Source organism: Chelon labrosus, assembly GCF_963514085.1.
Source record: "Chelon labrosus genome assembly, chromosome: 10".
Taxonomy (NCBI): Eukaryota; Metazoa; Chordata; class Actinopteri; order Mugiliformes; family Mugilidae; genus Chelon; species Chelon labrosus.
The window spans coordinates 18,430,701-18,450,947 of NC_140360.1; the positions used below are offsets into that span (position 1 = coordinate 18,430,701).

The following is a 20,247-nucleotide window of genomic DNA, read 5'->3' on the forward strand; positions in this document are numbered from 1 at the left end:
ACATGCTGACGATGCGGGAGTCTTTAGGAGCAAACTGCACAGTAAGGCAGGAGAGAAAATACCTGTTTGAATAGAGAGAGGGGGGAGCAGTGAAAGAACGGGACAATAAAGAACATATACAATAAGCAATAATGGAAAGAATATCTGTGTGTGTACTTGTTCAGTTGCTGCGGATCGGTCTGTGCACTCCAAAGGCTGTGATGAAGACGTTGACCACTACGATGATGAAAACTAAACTTGTGGCCAGGTTCTCCATACAGTCCAGCGTCGGGTGTTTCTGCTCATCGTTCAGGTTCCACCGAACTGCGGACAGCACGGAGAAACACGATTTCACAACTCACCGACACACTCTCAGCGAGCAGCGGTCCACTTTATTCCGGGACACGAGCCAACTTTTTATGATATGCAGATTTACCGTCAACCACAAATCTATGCAGATATTATTCTGGGAGGACTCCTGTGTCTGAGATTGATCCCACAAAAACAAACAGAGCATCAAATATTTCATTTTGACAAGAGCCTGTCGGGATAAGGGAGAAATATGATTGCTAAAAATGTTCAATGCATGTCCAACTAATACCAAAAAAACTTCATTAGTCATCGGTCATGGGGCAATTTAAGAAAAGTAAAAATACAACCAAAAGAACTCTGTTTGTTAAGAAACTCTACATTCAAAATACATGTCATACGTAGGCTTGAGGTGCATTTGAGGATCCAGTAACTCAACACAGGCAAAGAAAATAAGCATCAGATTTAAAGCACACAGTGAGAACAATACAGGGGAAGAATGAAACCTGATCAAGGGAACCTTCTATTTCCTGCATAACGCTGCGTGTTTTTATTTCTGACCTAAGCAAAATGACACAACTAATGTTGCATGCTGTGTCAATGTTGACATCTTAATCATTATAAGGAGTGGTCAATGAATAATGTTTGAATGAATGTGTTTTTAGAAATGCTATAGGATGTGTGTACAGTAGCTGTGACCTTACAGGCACATGTTGGGTGTAGGTGCGTGTATATGTGTATTTGTAGGAGATGACCAAAGGTTAAAGAATATGAGGACCCAGCCTGGGTGTGTGTGTATGTGTGTGATCTGCCTGGGTGGGGACAGGAGTGGGGTTGTGGGGGCGGTATGTAGGGCGCTCACATCACGCACCACTGGCTCCATTAGACAGATCTGGATCCACGGGAGAGGGGGCGAGGGAGGTGGGGGGGACAGAGAGGGCAGCAGGGTTCAGAACAATCAAAGAAGAAGAAGGAAGAGAAATGAGAAGAGTGATGGGAATGAGATGTGTTTGATATTCTGGAGGAGGTGGGGTTGGTGGTGGTGGTGGTGGTGGGGGGTTCAGCTGGAGTCAGAAGACTTGGTGGATGGAGGGGGTGAAAGGGGCGATGGATGTGTCACGTGCTGGCCAGCCTTCTTTCTGACGCGTTGAAACGCTCGGCTTAATGTGCAAATCTTCCACTTAATTGTGCGTGATTATAAAAATGATGAAATATATTAGTGATGATTGTGATTACTGTCAAGCGGAGCAGATTAACAAACACAAAATAATTATTTATTTTCCCTGTGAATGAACCGAACATTCATCTGGGCGAAACCGAGAATTTGTCACGATTCGTAATCGATTATTTTTAGATTATTACAGAGACATATTCAGAGAAGAGGGGGATCGTTTTATGACGTTAGGAGATGTGTGATAGAAAATAACCACACCTGATGAAACTCCCTTTATTTGCTCATCCTGCAAGGTCTGAGGTCATTCACCATGACTGGGTTAAAGTTCACTAACCTGCTGGTCGGTGTGACAGAGATCCTGATGATCGTCTTAATCTGACTCGCTTTTTATTCTGAGACATGCAGAGACGTGCACACTGACACATTTACACACATGTGCTCCCTTGACTCCCACAAGTGCTGACAGCAGCATTAATACCTCGTGAACTCTGACCTGGTGTCAGGCCCGGTTGCCATAGTTACAGCCTGGTAATGGGTTGTTTGTCAGTAGCCAGTGGACTTGACATTGTTGAGGGGGATGCATTGCAGGGCAAAAGGTGGCATATAGGAGGCTTTAATCTAGCTGAAGGACATGGTGGGGGGAGAAAATCAACATCAAGGACAAGTGAAGGTTGCAAGTAGCATACCAGCACAGGGCTCGGGCTTTATTTTCTCACCTATGAAGATAAGCAGGACCCCGACTGTGATCTGCAGACAGAGGGAGATGCTGATTAAGGTGATGGTGGGGGTGTAAAAGGAGAAGTTAGGCCCCTGCTCCAGCACGGCCTTTAGCTGCGAGGCATTGGCCATCAGTAGAGCCACATCCAGCATGCTCTCAGCTGCGCTCTTCTTGTTGGCATAGTGGTTCATGTTCAGACGGCCTGAGCCGCCCTGCCAAGCATCTGGAGCCGCGGCCTGGGGATAGAAGAAAGTAATTGGCACAGAGATAATGTTTATAGCTCGGAGATAATACTTGAAAGAAGAATGCCTGGATATAAACAGAAAGACTTGCTCTGTTCAGCGTTTCGTTCTCCCAACAGAGCGACGAGGCAGCACGTTGATGAGACTAGCAGTAATTTTGTGCTTCCTGTGCATTGATGGATCTGGATATCATTCTGACCCAATTAGCACAGCAAAGCAGCTCTTTCAGAGAATTGACCTTTGAAGACAGAGCTATTAGTACGGCAAAGACGTAACGACGGACGGGCAACAGACCCATTAACACGAGGTGAACATGAGGAACTCCGCATATGCCTGTGGTCTGAAATGATCACGTTCAGTGAGCACGTTTTATCGCTCTGTCCTAGTGTCAGATGTCAGTGCGCTCGGAGCATAAAATGCAGTTTCCATGAGCCTGAGCTGCACTTTCGGCCCTCTATTTTAGCATTTGTTGACTTTTCAAATCAAAACAGTGATGATTGACTGCCTTGTGACTGTAAACATACTGGTAGCGTAGAGTGATACAGTAAACCTTCAGTCATATCCTGAAGCATGTTAACAGAGTTAGCTGCAGAGCCGAACTGGGGAAGAAAAAACCAGAAGAACACTTTTTAAAGACCGGAGTTTAGCTGCAATCAACACTGTCCAAATAACAAAATACGCCTGAATGCACAATCAATTTTATTATGTTACACACTCCATATCCTCTAACCTATTGATCATTGTGTTAGTGTTGATTACGTAACAAAAGATAAGCTTAGTTTTGTGTGTGTGTGTGTGTGTGTGTGTGTGTGTGTGTCCACTCCATCCCAGTGGACTCTGCACTGTAAAGAAAAAACGTGTGTTGTCCAGTAGGTGATAAATAAATAGTTTGCTTGTTGATAAATAGGAAATGAATCTCTTTTAAAATGGTGGGGGGAAACAAAACTGCTTTATTTGGAAATCTGCAGCTGAACATATTTGGACCTGCTGTTCTGCAGTGTCTGGCTAACACCTGAGCACCATCACTAGAGATTCAGTGCTGTCAAGGCCAAAGCCAGGACGCCAAAACTCTCTGCGAACATGAAATAATCAACAGTCTCTTCCTGAACGCAGATAGCTTCCCCTTTTTTTCTCACAGAACTCCCCAGCAGCTGCAGAGAGCATAGTTTGTCAGAGATTAAGCAAACCTCCGAACTGGTACAAACTGTCTTCCCTCTGCTCCGGGGATAAAAACAAAAAGACAGAAATGAAGACAGAAAGAGAGAAAAGAAGAGCAACACCCTCTAATTTGCTACAGGGCAGGCTGCAGCAGAATTATGAAGTCTTTAGGAGATTCAAAACAGTCTGCTGGGTTACGTTGATGTATGAGGGGGAAGTACAACCTGTGCAGAAGGTGTGGTTGTCGGGGTTGGAGAAGAGCTGGTGCTCTGGTCGCTGTAATTATTTTGATGAGTTTTTATACAATCCTATGATAACTAATGGACAAGCCATGTTTAATTCTCTTAATAAGCCATTGCTTTTTGGGACGTGGCTTACACGTGTGACTGGCCAAGTTCTTCGTCTGACAGAATCAGTTTGGATTTTATAATTTGGCATAGCTTCATGTAAACTCTGCAAAGATGTTCCTGACAACATCCAGCAAAAATTTAATAGAAAAAAATAACAGAAATCCTCAAAAGGACTCCTCGGAATCCTTTTCACTCCAAGACATAATGCCCTGTGGTACGACTTAAAACACGTTTCGGGAAAACATGTTTCCTTACATTCCACTGTAAAGCAGTGTGGTGTGGTGCTGTGCCCTTGTGACTGTGATTTCTGCCGAACACCACAAATGGCACACTGTCGTGACGTGTCAGGGTCAGCCTTTCAGCTCTCAAACACTCACAGAGGCTTTTCACATACAACCCTTTATCCCAGAGTCAACAGACCACAGTGAGATAATGCTGGTTGTGAGATCACAGGTTGGAAACTTGTGTCGCTATGTCTAGAAACAACAGATGAAATTTCTCCAGAAAACTCCAGCAGATATTGGTGGATAGTTTAGTGTTGTGTATGTCTTGCAGGCTGGGACTGAAGGTCAGTCGCTTAGTCAGTCCACTCTTTTTGCCCGGATTAATCCTGCTGTCTACTCATATCATATGACTGAGAACATAGGATAAGAACTAATCAAAGCAAAGGAGAAAATATAGGCCATGGTTGTCACACTGTACAGCCGTTAAGTGGTGAGAATGAGCATGCTCCACCTGCAGAAACACATATTACAGGGTGGATGCATCTGATCCAGGTCTTCATTTGAATAAGGCTTGAAGTAGAAAACCCCTATTTGCATTTTTGTACCGACTTTCGTTTCCTGGTTAAACGTAACGCTTGTCAGTCACCCAGCCATTCCAGGTCTATTGTCTTCTAAAATAAGGAAAGGTTCTCATTAAGTCAATTGCTCGGCACTGGTTCTAGGTTTCAATGCTTGTTTTTGTGATGAATTATTCACACTGCATTTCTTGTCTGAATTAGACTCAGGAGACGTGGTGAGGGGGGAGAGAAAGAGAGGGTGAGAGGGGAGAGAGAAAACAGAGGTAGAAGAAGTTGTTTGAATCTGCATTAACTCTCAGTTATGTGTCACAGAGGAATAACAGATGGATCGGGTGTCAGTGATATTACTGTGTGTGGGTTTGAGAAAGGAAACAAGATATTCAGTGATTTATTTATATAGCATTTCTTCAAATAATGAACGTTAACCAAAATGCAACATGTTTACAGAGAAATTAAAAAGTTGAATTGGAAATTAAACAAATGGATTAATTAGATTCATACATAAATAAATGCATCCATCAGAAATATTCATTTGAATCTTATTATATATTTTCATTCATAAATCAAATGTAAATGCATTGAATAATCAATGGGAAATCTAATATTAAGTGGTTAACTGCAAAAATCACTGTTATATTTTAACTGGTTTGTGGAATGGAGAGGAGTAAGTGAGCTGAAAAACATCCACTACCCTTTCAACCCTTGTGAGTAAAGCTGCATCCGGTCATAATTACCTGTCTTCATGCCTGTGCAGCACCTAGATGCAGTGCAATAAGGCACCTGCTTTGCTCTCCACAGCTCTGGAAGGCTGCAATATAAATAACTGAGACTGGATCCAAACCTTAACTCTGATAATAATAATAATAATAATAATAATAATAATAATAATCATAAAATAAAATAAAATAAAAACGTCTTTTCAGTGTTCATTTAAAGGCCAACCAAAGGTTTTGGCTGACTTCCAAGCAAAAGGAATGAACTCTCTCTTCTACGTGAACACCTAATCCTAAACTTTTCCCCTTTTCCCACGTAGTCACACTGACTGAATACTGTAATCTAAATACCTGCATGTCACGGAGAGAGCATGCCATGACTACTGCATTGTACCATCAATCTGACATGTGGAAAGCTCTTTACAGCAGTAATGCAAGGCCCCACTTAAGACATGGTAAAGCCATGCATTTATTATTTAGTTAATTGAACTTGCTGCTGTTCAGCAATATGATGAAAAGCCAAATTAACGCTGTGATTGCATGAGAGTGTGTTTCTCTTACTGTTTTTTTTTTTTTGGTCCTCATACGTAAGCACTTCTTTGCTTTCCATCCATCATGTCCAACCAGCAGCCTTGCCTCTCTCACTCACCTCAAACTCTGGCCTTCTGCCATGCAGGAGAGGATCGAACCAGCTGTAAATCTAATTTCGTTGATTCTCTGTAGAGCTTTTAGTTTTACAGCCTTACACAGTGCAAAGCAAACATGGCTGTTTCAGAGTGCGGTCCATACTGCTACTTAAAGAATTAAACACTTTCTCCTTTCCGGAGAAAGGTACTACTGATTGTCAAAAAAGACTAAATGTCAGGAATGTGCTGGCACTGAAATCTGACACGAAATCTGACCAGTCTCAGATTTCAGTGTAACACACACACAGATCTGCACATAAAATCTTCAATCCACAAAAAGACAATGGATTGATTTCGCCCTCATTGATTCGCAGTGGTGGAGGGAGACACATTGTAAATGAGATCAATTGCTCATTTTATCGAGCGTAAGCGTTTTACATTTTGCTTCTGCTGGCTGAGCTCTGACAGTCACAAAGAAGTATCTCATGCTCGGGACCCTCTTTCTCCTCCCTTGTTCCTCAGTCACACACAGGCACACAAACACACACTTTATCTAAAATGAAATGGCGCTATTAAGACATAGCTAAGGATATGACAGACTGAAGTCCATTTCCTTGCCTTGTAAAACTGGATGCTGCACACTGGATACAGCTCTCAAGTACTATACATTGTAATTACTTGTCAAATGGCAACTTTAATTGCCACATAAAACATGATAAACACTTTGTAAGCTGTACAGTTGTCCTGCAACAATCTAGTTGTGGCATGAAGCAGGGTGGCATTATGTATGTGTGTATGTGTGTGTGTGTGTGTGCATCTGTTTTTATATGTGCATTTAGGCCAGTGAAGTGTAAACAAAGGAGGGCATTCATTATTTATAAGGTCACTCAGGTGCCAACGGTACTTCACTCCTCGGCTTAACCAGACTGTCATCTGACCCAGCATGTCTGCAGCCGACATGAAGATCTCTGTTTAAATGTTTTTGTGTATTGACTTGTTCCTGCGTGGCCGTGCAATCTATCCCATCGCTTCCATTCTGCAAAGTTCAAATAGTTTTCCTCTTTTATGTAGATAACATGCAATATGAGAGGGGGCACAGAAGTGGCTTGGAAATGCAGAAACCACAGGGGATGGATACCTTAACAGGATCAGGTTACATCACAGTGTGACAACTCTTATAGGAAAGGCAAAATAATATCGCTCTCAGCAAAAAATAACAATAATATTAAAATAACAAGCTTAACAGGACTGAATGCTGCATTGAATTTTATTATATTTCCCTGGTGCTTATTCATGTGTCCCCTTCAAAGTGCTTGTGTGGCAGTTTAGATTGTTAATTCATCTGTATCCCCAAGTGTATTACTTAATTCACCCGTTCTCCACTGCGCTGCACAAATGTTTGCAAGACCAATAATGTACTTATAGTCTGTGCAATTATTAAGAGAATCGCACCAGTTTGAAAATGGCCCTAACTAAGCACAATGCATGATTAAAATGTTTCCTTTATGAAAACGGTTTCAGATGTCTTACCTCGGTTCCACTTTCCCTGTTGCTGCTGCTGCTGCTGCTGCTGCTGATGTCCATCATGCTCTAGGTGCCGCGCCTCAGCTGCAGGCTGCAGCTCTGAGAAACTGAGCCGCAAAGTGTCCTGTTGAAAGGCAAGAGAGGACGGGACCTGCAAGCAGATAGCCTACTTGACAGAGCAAAACATGAACAGGTAGATATGCAGTTATGGTAACTGTAAGAATTGTAAGTTTTGTGTAGATTTCGGCTCTTACATCAGACTATAGACCTGAGATAAGAAAACACGTGGTTGTGAACTGAGAGATTTTACATTATTTTAGAGGGATAGTGGTTTAATTTACGTGCACTGACTCTATTATCAGTATTTTCGTGTCAGATGGGTGTCACTCTGTGCAGGACAATGTGATGAGTCTCTCTCTCTCTCTCTCTCCCTCTCTCCCTCTCTCTGTGGTGTCCCATGGATGCAGTGTGATTGGACGGCGCCTCCGGTCGTTACCAGGGGCGTGGAGCCCAGCGAAGTGAATGGGAAACACATTGGTGTGCCTACACCGGTGCGCACTGATCTAATGGGGAGGGAGACGATGACAAGCGAAAACAGCTGTCCGCGTAAGATAATTACCGGAGGGGTCGCGGGGAAACTAACATTTCCCGTGTGTTGATATTTAACTACACGCTCCGCAGTCCGCGGCCACGAAGAAGAAGAAGAAGAAGAAGAAGAAGAAGAAGAAGAAGAAGAAGAAGAAGAAGAAGAAGAAGAGACTCGCATCGGGGGCTGCGACCGAGCAGAGGGATGCGAGGACTTGAAAAGGAGATAAATGCAACATATTAGACCTTTTTATTCTCGTCAGTATGGGATACGCGTTCAGTTAGCAGAGGGTTGCATTCTGAATTTGTTTTGGGTGGCTCCCGTCGGAGGAAATGGGGTTAATATGCAGATAGGGCGTTTTTAAAGTCCACCTTTTGTCGTGGACCGTCGGCTAACGTTAGCGAGGTTCTCCTGATACCGGACCGGCCAGGTTTGCCTCCTCGGCTTGTTTATCGTTAGCCCGAGTTAAGCCGAGGCTGTTTTGGTCGGTAGTTTCTGCGCCTTTTTCAAAGATGTAAGTCACCATTTTTTCTTTTGGTTTAACTGTAACGCGAGCGTTTGGAGATAAATTAATATTATTTGAAATGCTGAGGGCTGTTTCAGCGCTAGCAAACGTTAGCTAGTTCAAAAACTTAACTTAGCATGTTTGCTAATTTCTGGTCCACCTGGACGATGATGGCATCTGCAAACAATATGTTGTTGTTGTGTTTTTTTTTTTTTTAACTCATGGGCTTGTCTTTATCATCCAGCCGTTTTTACTGACACCTGATAACTTAATTCTAGTCAATATTAGCACACACACAGCCAAGAGATAGCTTCAGCTTTGCCGCATGAAGCAGTTAAAGGTGGATTTTGTTTCATTAACTGACAACATTTCTTTTGCAGCTCTTTTATCGGATGAAATCTGGTCTATGTCATCCATCCTAGGGCTGCTGAGGGCCTCTGCTGGCAAACTGCGTCACCGAGTGGGCGCTGCAGGTATTCATCTGTAAATCTGCATGTTGGAAGTCTAGCCATGGCACGAAAGACCTGGAAACCAAAGTGACTGAACTTTTAACTCACCATGGAGCCGGAGTCTAATTCCAACTCCGAGGCCCACCACGACCTGAGATACCCATCTGTACCCAGCTCCCAGCCTGAACTGGCCGCGAATATGTATGAGGCCATGGGTGATGGAAATGTTGAGCTCCAGGACTCGGAGGTGAGATGTGGGAGTGACCCCAGCACATACCCTTCCTCCAGCTATCAGAGGAATATACATCAGAGGTTTATCAGGAGAAATCTGTGGTTCTCCGACACAGATGAGCAGACCTTCGAAGCGCCCGAGTGTGATAACAGGAGTAAGATCCTGAACATAAACCTGCGAACAATAGTGGACAGGACGCGGGGGGCTAGCTGTGGGATACAGGAGGGTTCCAGCACTGAAAGCCAAGGAGGGCAAAAGGACAGTGCAACAGAGAGCGCCAGTGCCGACGAGGACAAGGAGAAAGGTGGGGATGCATTGAATACTACATGCAATGATGGCGGTAAAGCTGCTATCAAGGCAGCCAGTGAGGAGAACGAGGAGGAGGCGGAGATGAAAGCAGTAGCCACATCTCCAGGAGGAAGGTTCCTCAAATTTGACATTGAGCTGGGGAGAGGATCTTTCAAGACGGTCTACAAAGGCCTGGATACCGAGACCTGGGTGGAGGTGGCCTGGTGTGAGCTGCAGGTAAAGTAATGAAACTGTCCTTTTAATGTATAGACTCAAGCATAGTGTCAAAGACTAAGCATATTTATTAACCACATACGCACATTTTATTAACATATTAATCTTACTGATGGAGCCAAAGACACAGGAACTCTATAGTGTCTGTATCTTTAACTATCCTCACATTTCTTCCCTCTACAATAAATACACATGAAATCCATTAGTGATTAATATTAGTGGAAGAATGCTTGTCTACAGGAAGTCCTCGTTCTTGTTCTGCCCTCTCTGTTCTCTCATATCATGATAGCATAATGGAGATGTCTTCTGGGAGCTGTCGATCAGCCTGTGCCTCATGAAGGAGTCTGCTCAGTTGCAAATGGGTTACCACTAAATTTTTGAATCGTTTACACTGTAAGAGTGATTGACAAGCAGTAGCAGCTGAAGTACAGTGATCGGCAGCTTTGCAAATGCACAAGGAGCGTCTGTTTTCTTGTGTTACATAGACACAAGAAAATCATAAGCTTAGACTGTGCAAAGGTATTAACTAATTATTTCCGTCCTTTGGAGACTGCAGCAGGGATTATCTCTCTCTCTCTCTCCCAGGAGGCTTAGGGGCACTGTAGTAAGCATGACTGGGGCCTTTAAAGAAAGAAAAAAAATGACTGTATTTGACTTTTTCCCCTCTCAATTTAGGTAAAAACTAAGGATTAATTTCCAACAATACATCCAACCAACCATTTTGTTCTGGCAATTTGGCCAGTTGATAATGTAATGAGCACAGTTATTGAAGTGGACAGTGCTGGAGATGCCAGTGTGCGCTCTCTCCCAGCAGTGCATCTGCTTGTTATGAGTGGTTCTACGTTCCGCATCCCTCCCTCTGTGCAACAGGAGGTAGGCAGACAGGAAGCAGCTGAAGTGGGCTGTCGCCTGCTGGTAACAGTGTGGCGGCCAGAGGCCACAATGAATACCTAGCCTTGGGTACGGAGCACATGTCTCTTTAGTAACCTGTGACATGAAAGAATGCAAACTGCTGGATGCTAAACCTGTTTTGTGCGAATGTGGTGTCACAAGGCCGTGACACATCTCAGCCTTTGAAAGGACTTTGATGACAACAAGCCATTGGCGAGGAGTGAGTACAGATAGGGTCGTTCTGAGACACGGTGCCTTTGTTGGATGATGATGTCATGTCGGCTGATTGCAGTGAGCAATTCTGCACCTCACTCAGCTTGACAGCACAAAGCTCAATGCACGTTAGAATGAGCAACAGGGAGCAATTTGCTGTGTTTTATTTTTCCCCAGTGACGTGCTAAAACTCCCTCTAGTGGTGAGTCAATAATGGGTCTTAATCACAACGCAAACGGTCGTTTTGTCATCTCTTTCATACATGACATTGTAGCTTTGTATTCCCAGTCTCCCATTAGAAATTGCTGGATAAACAAAATAGTCTCCAGTGCTCATCCATGTGTTTCATCATTTGCGCTCGGGTTCATCAGGTCAATGGGCAGATTAGAAGCATTCAATTAAACTTTGTGTGCCTGAGACACTAAGGTTTCTCTCACCAGAACTGCACGTGTTTTTGAGTTCACTAATCTTCCCTTTTTGAATTCAAACTTCCTGAGCAGTTGAGGAGAGGTGGTTCAGTTTTTCTAAAGTAGGTCAGAAGGTAGGGAGATCATGTTGATCTACGAATTACTGCAGCATTGCTTGTCAGTTCATTCTCCAATTGGCAAAATTAATTTGTAGCTATTTTGATAATATGAGTCATTTTAAAACAAATAGACAAAAAATAGATTTTTTTTCCCCCGTGGCTTTGACTCGTGATTTTGCACGATAAATCTGATTAAACAAGATAAATAGCAAGAAATTGAATGGGGGAATCAGGATATTAATAGATAATGAAAATAATGAGGTTCTACCTCTGATGTCTTGTATTGTCCAAAACCCAACGTCTTCATTTTAATTTTACGAAAGACAAAAAAAAAAAATAACATCAACAAACAGTGGCATTTGAGAAGTATGAAATTGGGAAGTTTAATATTTTTGCTATGCGGTGTGAGGAAAATCAGCAATAACATTGTACTGTTTTGTGGATTATATGACTTGCAATAAATACATCCGCTAACCTCGCCACCAATCTATTTATCTGAGGGGAGCAGACGGCTAGCAGGGACTTCATCTAACTGGCCGAAAGGACGGTGTTTGCATGCTAATTCTGAATGCACAGAGCTTTCGAAATTAGCAGCTGAATTTGCTTTCACACAGAATCTAGACCTGTGCAGGAATGGTGATGATTGTCCCTTTCATTAAGTAGTGAGTTTGAAATGCAGGAGTGGGCACTACATGTGCTGCTGAAACAAAACGGCAACCGTTCAGGAAGAAGTTGAATCTGAACCAAAAACTGAGCTGTGCAACCCTGGCATGAGGGAGTACAAAGATGTTACCAGGACGAGGAAAGGACATAACTCTTAGTTTTGTATTATTAAAAGTAAACTTTAATACCTTTGCACATGTTGTTTTCTAATAATTTCACGGCAGTTATGTTTAAAACACAATTAAACACACCCACACTTCTGCACAACCATGTGGGAAGCTGCTGCATGGCTGATTCTGTGTACATGCAGTTCTCATAACATTTCAGGAAGACTTTTGAGTTGTATTTCCTGTGCATGTTCATATCATGAGGAAAATACACTATCAGCCACCATTAGTCTTGGCTTTTTTTTTTTTTTTAAAACAATGGTCAGTCCATGTATGAGACAGCTTTAGTCTGCACTATGTTCCACACATGTCACTGACAAAACCGAGGGCTGCTCTTCATTGTGTCAAATAATTACCTGATTGTTAACTTTCAGTTGACCCTTTAATCACCCACGTGCACCATCACTACCTCTTCTCCCTCTCTATTGTTCTGTATTATTCCCTTATTCTCTCCCTCCCTTATTTTCCAGACAGTCGGTTGAATGACATTTAAATGTCAGTATTATTGAATTTATTTCCATTCTTGATAGAAAGGTCAGCATGGCAGGGTAGTGTCTCACACAGGTCAAGCACAAGGTTAAGAAGGAAGATGATGTGGTTTGAACAATACAAACAGACCCCACTGTGTCGGGTTAAGTGGGGTATAGCTGTCAAATCAGGGTTTGTGTTTTTGTATAAAGTGAACACTACTTAAATCTGAGTGGCTGTAATGTATGTGGGAAACAGACTGTAGTCCAGCGAATTAAATATCTTTAAAAAAGACGCTCAGAAGTAGTAGGCTTCGGTGGCAGGCTCACCTGGTAGAAGGTAAAAGTCCTTGTGTAGGCTGGTGGCCTGTGCCACCCTCCCACGCTGCCTACAATCGCCCTAGTTATTCCTTGTCATATTCATCGTAGTCAAGAACAGGTATCAACAAGTCTAAGGATTGCACCTAAAATAACCTAACTGTCTGTGTTTTGCGTGTTTGCTTTTCAGTGTTGCATGTAGATGATGGCAGCTTTTCTTGCTCATCGAACTGTGGTGGAAAACAGGAGGAGACTTTCAATCTTTGGAAGATGTAGAGACATGAGATATGACTCTGTGATTTTCCACTGTTTTCCCTCCTTCTCGTGGTCACATGGCTTTCTTGCCTAGAAATCTTAATATGGTTTAGTGTTTATTTTCTCCCCCCCGTCTCTCTCTCTCTCCCTCTCTCTGTCTCTCCCTGCCCCTTTCCTTCCATGCCCATCTCCCCCACATCTCTGATTCTGTGCCAGGCTGCTGGTATAACACAGATGGCCCTAGCTCAGGCAAGGATGTTAATCTGAGAGAAGGAAGCCTGTTGTGAGTTTGTCATTGTCGACGTAGAACACTTCTTGTGTCTCTGTTTGCCATGTCTTATTCAATCACTGGCCACTGGAATTTATTTTCTAAACTTCGGAAATTTCCCATTTCTGCCAATTGTGGCTCTGTGTATAGATTTTTATCTCGGTGTTGAATGCTGTGCGCACACACTTTGCCAACAGTTTACTTCTTCTCTGTGGTGTTTGGCTGTGAGCTTGTTGTTCTGTAGATTAAATCTGGTTCTCAGATTGTGGATGCAGAGCTGGCAGTGATCTCCGGCAGCCTGTCTCCAAGTGGCTGTTGGGAGAGTTTGGCTTTCTTGCACCAAACAAACCGATAACCATGTGAGTCACTAGGTCAAAATCACTAGGTTTTACTGTAATGGTAGATTAGATCGAGCCATGTTATGGGATGGTAATGTGCTTTTGAACTTTGCTTGTGTTTTTTTTTTGTCTTTGGATTAACATGTGTAGGGCTAACGACAATAACTCCTCCTTGACTGCTAAGATGGAAAAAGGAAAACAAAGTTGGAGATACCCGAGTGGGTTATTGGTTACGGCCCATTTGGCTTTAAGAGGCCCAGGGCAGCAAGGACAGCCAGACCCAGTGGCTCTAGCTAACAGTGACTTATCAGTAGGCCCATCATCAGGCATGCCTGAGTTTGTGTGTCACTCAGCCAACTGTAGAGCCTGAGTGAAGAAAGGTGAAGCTTAATTTGTAGTAGAGAGTCACTTTGATGATCCTGATGTGCACCTCCCCAGAAGTGTAACTACAGACCACAGCGGCTGTAACTGGTCTAACATGCATTTCATCTAAGACGTCTTCTCTATGTTCTGTGCTGTAGTGATTTCAGTAAAAACAACTGATGATCCACATTTATTAGTTTTAACTCGAGCAAGAGTCGCTCAGGTTCACATGACCTTCTGTGAATAACAGTGAATGACACTCAACAGAGCTGACTAGTCTCTGCGTAGTGTTTTAGTGATATGTATTACACAACAAGGCAGACACATCAGTGCACAGGTTTAAATTCCTTTGATGGTGTAGCGGTATGGGTTCCGCGTAAACCAGTCGCAGGAGTATAAACAAAATTTAAGCCTGTTGGTGTGGGACAGCTTCACCAGGTGTGATGGAAAGAAGCCAGTAACCAAAACTTGGAGCTAATGTATATAGACACAGTTACTCTTTTTTGTTTTCTGTCATTGTTATTTTAAGTTGGACCGAGTCAGGTTATGTTTGTGTTTATTTATATGTAGATAGATATAGATATAGATATAGATCTATATATATATCTTGAATCTGCACAGCGACACAAATGTAGTGGTGTAAAATGTAGTGTAGTGAGTGTAGTGTAGTGGAAGCAGAAAGCAGCAGCCTTAACATCATATTCAGTTATAATGTCGGTAGACTGGAATAAAAACCCACCACCACCACCATCACTTGATGCCCCTTAGGTAAAACTAAATATGAATTGTTCTTAATTTGAACGTTGGTGAGCTGTCTAGCATCCCTGTGCTCCCTTGTCATCCCTGGTGTTGGCTGCAAATATAAAAGTAAATATAACATTTTAAAATGAAAGCAGGGTTATAGTATTGTATTGAACATATTTAACTTGGAAATTTTGTAAATGCCAAGGTTTTCTTCTATGCATTGACTCCGACACCAAACCAAACAGTAACTTTGCATGTGGGCTCTGAAACTGTAGCAAATAAGATGGAATATATGTCCAACATACACGGATACAATATACATTGCTGGACGAAATAAAAACAGTAACAATACTATAACCCTCCATCCATTTGTTGAAGGTCATAATGCTAATGAGAGATGGTGTGATATGTCTTAAAGCAAATTCCTGTATTTTAATCACTTGTGGAGAGGTATGTGTTCATAGTGTACCTCTTTTCAAGGTAATGTCTCAAATGTCCAATTGAGTGATATGCAGCTGACTTCAAACGACGTTGCTTATAAAAGAGTAGCAGAGTTATTTTCTGTTGTTTACTGATTCGATCAGAGTTAAGTGAGCAACTTCCAGAGGTGTACCTTACGTTAAAAGCTTTTAGCTGATAGTCCTTTGACCTCCCTCTTCCCTCCCCCAACGATAGAAAGTGTCACAACAGCTCATTAGGCCTTGTAATCCCTTTTGGAATTTAAAAAGGTTATTTATATGAACAAACCTGCTGCACCTCTGTATCCTGTTAAGGCCTCCTGCTTAGGCTCGGCAGTATGAAGACAAGGGTTACATTTAATACACATTCTAGACCTCAACATCACTAAGCTAAATGTAATAATGACCAAAGAACAAACGGCCTCACTGTAGCACTTCTGTCTTTAAGTCAGAGTTGGTGTTCGCTGCCGTTAACGTTTGTTTTGACGGCTCATTTCACATGTAAAGCTCCTTATGTGCAAAAAAAATGTTGGGTAGGTTTTTTTCCTCTGTTTTATTTGAGCTTTAGTTATTCTCTTGTTAAAGGGGAGTTTGTTTGGGCTGTATGTATGTTTTGCATCTTACAGTAATCTATGGACTTTCATTTCATTCTTCTGGGATTTTCTCCAGTTTAGTATGAGCAAATGGTGTTACCTAAAGAAGTGTGCACTTCTTTACTACCGTTTATATGATTAAAATAAACAATAAGTAAATTGTAATTATGAATTTTGTGTTCGGCTGTGTCCGAGATAATGATTCAATTTAGGATTAGGAGTAATTTAGGATTGTGTTCATTGTATGTAAAGAATAGTACGAGAATGTTCCTGTGACATGGGACTGGATGACCCCATGGATGTCTGTATGTCCTGAGAAATGTTAGAGGAGTGTGTTTGCGTTTTGAATGACAACAAAAAGACCTGCAGCATCCATAAAGAGAAAGACTGTAGATGTTATTTTTGTGTTTTCACACTCATCACAGGGATGTTCACAGCTCACAGTGAAACACCGGCACTCCTAAGTTCGTCATCGGCTCCTTCCTCTTCCAGCAACTGTGCTATATATATTTATTTATGACATCTTGTTAACCATGTGAAATATAATTTTATTTACCAGCTCTGTGAGCTGTCTTTCTATCTACAGCAACTATTAAGTAGCAGCTGCATTTACAGTTGACAGCTAAATCATTGGCGGAACAGGTTTTCTCATCTCTTTGAAGGCGCTACATGATTTAAGAGGGATGGTTTTAAATTCTCCGCACACGGAAACTCATTTGCTTGGGTTATGTCTGAGTCGGTGAATTATGTTGAATCAAGGCTCTATGTCTCTATGGCTCTGTTCCCCTTCACTGCAGAGGCTGATAAAGTGGTCAAAGCAGGGGGAGGTTGTCCTGTAGCCGTGTTCTACTTGGGACAGCTCAACCCAGCATACCACTCTGCTTTGCCTTATCTCAGCTCCAACCCACATCATCTGTGATCTGCTAAAAGCAGCACATGTGCAAGACTGCACACCCTCCACACCCTCACTTTCTGTCTTGCACCCATCCATGCTGATTATATTATGCTTTAGTCACTTACATGGGAAGTAAGCACATATTTGTCTCAAGTTCAGAGTAGATGAGTAATATTGCCACCCTGGGTTTCGTGGCACCGAAGCTAGTATTAGCTACTCTGTGGTTTTAGCAATGGGTCTGAGTATCTGTGTTGCCATTAAGCATAGATGTTTTGTGTCTGTGCAGGAGAGTGTGTTGAAGATGTCACAACCAGCTGTTGTACCTCAGGTTCTCCTGGACATGTAGGCTCACGCTGCTTTTTGTCTCCTATTAAACCTTGTTGATAAAAAATGAAAAGCTAAGAAACGTGGCCTATTTATTGCTTCAGTGTAGAAAAAACGGGAAGATAAAGTGATTATTATACATGATATAATCTATCTTTCTGGCCTGTTTCCCTGTTTTGGCTTTTTGGTAGCAGCCCCTTGCTTATGAGATGTGTCCATATAAGCAAAAAGAAACTTTATTACACAAAATTCAGCGCTGCTATTACAGAGCTTTAATAAACCCGCAACACCTGTGGCCTAAACACACTGCATTTCTTTGTCTTAATGCCTCGGAAAGTTTGAAAAATTCTCCTTAAAAATATTTTGTCTATCTAAGAAAAGATATCTGATTCTTAAAACTCAAACATAGATAACTCTGTTTTTCCTCAAAAGTCCAGCATCAGTCGGGCTCTAAACAAAGACACGATCTGCTGACAGTTGTCAGGGCCATTGCCTAAGCAACAGAAGTCTTTTGAGGAGAGAAGTGAATATGCAAAAAATATTTTCGTGTCAATGAACCACTTGCTCGTCAGCCAGTGCATTTAGTTTGTGATAGAAAATAGGTTCCTAAAGAGGTTTGTAAGCGCTAATTCACATTGCCCAACTCCTGGTAGACACACTCGTACACCTATACGACAGTGTTTACCTGTGCTAACCGTAACTTTGTGTCTTATATCTTCTCCTTGTATGCTGCCGATGCCCAAACAGCAAAAGGATCCATTGGTTATAGTCGCGTTATTTTACTGTGATAATATCTCGGTGTCTGGTTATCGATGGTGTTCCTGTCCTTTAGGGTTGCAACAAAGGATTCTTTTTTAATAATAATAATCAATTTTATTTGTATTGCACTTTACATTTAAAGCAATCTCAAAGTGCTACAAAGTGCTTTTTCTATCGATTAATCTGTCAATTTATTTATTTTTTATCAATGATTTGACTATTTATCTGTCCAGTTGATTAATCCTCAGAACCTTTCACCACTACATTTCACTCAAACACAATTTCTATGAATGAAAAACCCATTTCAGACTTGAAGTTTTATCAAACAATACTATTCAACAAAGTTCATATTTATTTATCTTTATTTATTTATATATCTTGTGAAACTACTGGAAAGTAACACTGCAATGTTACCAGTTAGCATCTGTTCTTGAAACAACTGATTGGGATTTTGGCAGTTTTTAGCTTCTGGTCATATTACTGCCCTCTACAGTATAAAAATATTTTCAACAAGCTTCTCTCAATAGTATGTGGCTCTGTTTAATATATTTTCTCACTTTTGACGCTTGGGTAAGGGCTTTTTAAGTAAACATTGCGACTCATTGACGTATTCTATCCAAATCAACATATTTATGCAATCGACATTGATGACATTGAGAAAGGCTGAGTGATGCATACATATTTTGATCGACGCCTTTTAAGCTTCTCACTACCTCTTTCTTGAGAATATTCTGCTGTGCGCCCATGAGTGCTGGTGTGCCAATTTGCACAGCTTGGGTGTGCTGTAGCTGTATGGCAAGGCTATAGCGCTGAAACCAGGATAATAGAGACTGGCACAGCTGCTGGCCAAAGCCTCCTGCAGTCATGACTGATGGGACACAATTCAGCTGCGGGCAGACTGCTGGCTCATGTCTCGCCCTGCACCAGCTTTTGTTACAGCAGCGGAAGCACTGCAATAGTCATCTGTTATTAAGGATGGGTGGGGAGTGTGGCCAAGTAAATTCATACCTCCTTCAGCCTCCTGGAAACCAGCGTTTATTCCATTGTTGAGATGTCTAAATACGCTGAATAAGACATGGGTGCAGGGATTGTGTTTTCTAGCAATGCGACTTCTAGTAACGAGAACCGGCCCTGCAAGGATCAGTAAAGCATCGCATTATCATTGTGAATGAGCCTGAACCTCAGCTTTTCATTGCGATATTAAAAACGCATAGCAAAGCCTATTGGCTGTGTGGTTGTGGTGTGATAGGAAGTGTGCGTGAGAGTCTGCTTTTGTTTTATTTTTTATAAGTACATCCTGAGGTGACATATTTTCTTTCTTAATCTTCTTGGCTAAATGTTGTGCCACACTGAGTATGCTGGGTTTAGGTTTTGTAGCGGAAGTTGTTGACAAGTTGTCTGGATACAAAATCCCTGTCACACTATTGTTACTAAATCCAAATGTTGCTAATCTGTTCCTTGTTAACGAAGGATCTGGATGAGGCCAAGGTAATGAGGGCATGAGGAAATTCCAATTAGGAACACAAAGCTGTGGACAAGGACCAACCACACATAATATGCTATTTAGCTCATGTAATTAGGACTAACGTTGAAACTTGTTACTCCCCTGGATGTAGATCTCACTGGTTCACTGATCTCAAATATTTGAATTAAGAGCTGTCAAAATGAATGCGTTAATAAGCACATAACATGTGTGCTGTTAATGACTTTGGCCTGCATTGTAGTTTGGGAAATCAGAAAGTGGTTAGATATTATAAACTACTGAAGGCCCATAATTTTAATATTATTTAAGAAATACTGAACTCCTCAGAGGTATTGTGAGAGCTATGCCTGACCACCTATGAAGAGATTTTGCTCGTCACTATCGCTGAGATTTGGTCGCAACTCTGCTCTTGTTGCCATGCCTCTGTAAGTTGCGTCCTTTGTCAAGAAATGGTGACTCCTCCAGCTTCTTGGTCATTATATGGATCCATTTGAGTTTATTCTCCAGAAGGAAATGTTTATTGGATATAAAGTGTATTATCTTTGCCCATGTGCTTTGTTACAACCACTTGCAGCAAGACAACAAGAAGCTTCAGAGTTTGTGCTTATGAAGTTTTCTCTGTTTTATAAAGCC

General features: G+C 41.9%; 2 protein-coding genes across 2 annotated transcripts in view; one reads left to right on the top strand and one right to left on the bottom strand.

Moving 5' to 3' along the window:
• Positions 1-48: 48 nt before the first annotated feature.
• On the bottom strand, positions 49-7,655 carry LOC311494056 (ninjurin-1; the record flags this gene model as incomplete). The annotated part of the gene is made up of 3 exons (XM_084552899.1): positions 49-303; positions 2,179-2,416; positions 7,602-7,655. The coding sequence occupies 3 exons, from the start codon at positions 7,653-7,655 to the stop codon at positions 161-163; spliced, it is 435 nt and encodes a 144-aa protein (XP_084409025.1). The 3' UTR covers positions 49-160.
• Positions 7,656-9,244: 1,589 nt separating this feature from the next.
• Positions 9,245-20,247, top strand: part of LOC311494009 (serine/threonine-protein kinase WNK2) — a gene marked incomplete at its 5' end in the record, with an annotated part of 39,844 nt that continues 28,841 nt past the window's right edge. Inside the window, one exon of the mRNA XM_084552844.1 lies at positions 9,245-9,892. Within this exon, the coding sequence (XP_084408970.1) occupies positions 9,245-9,892 (648 nt within the window). The remainder of the gene's footprint in view (positions 9,893-20,247) is intronic.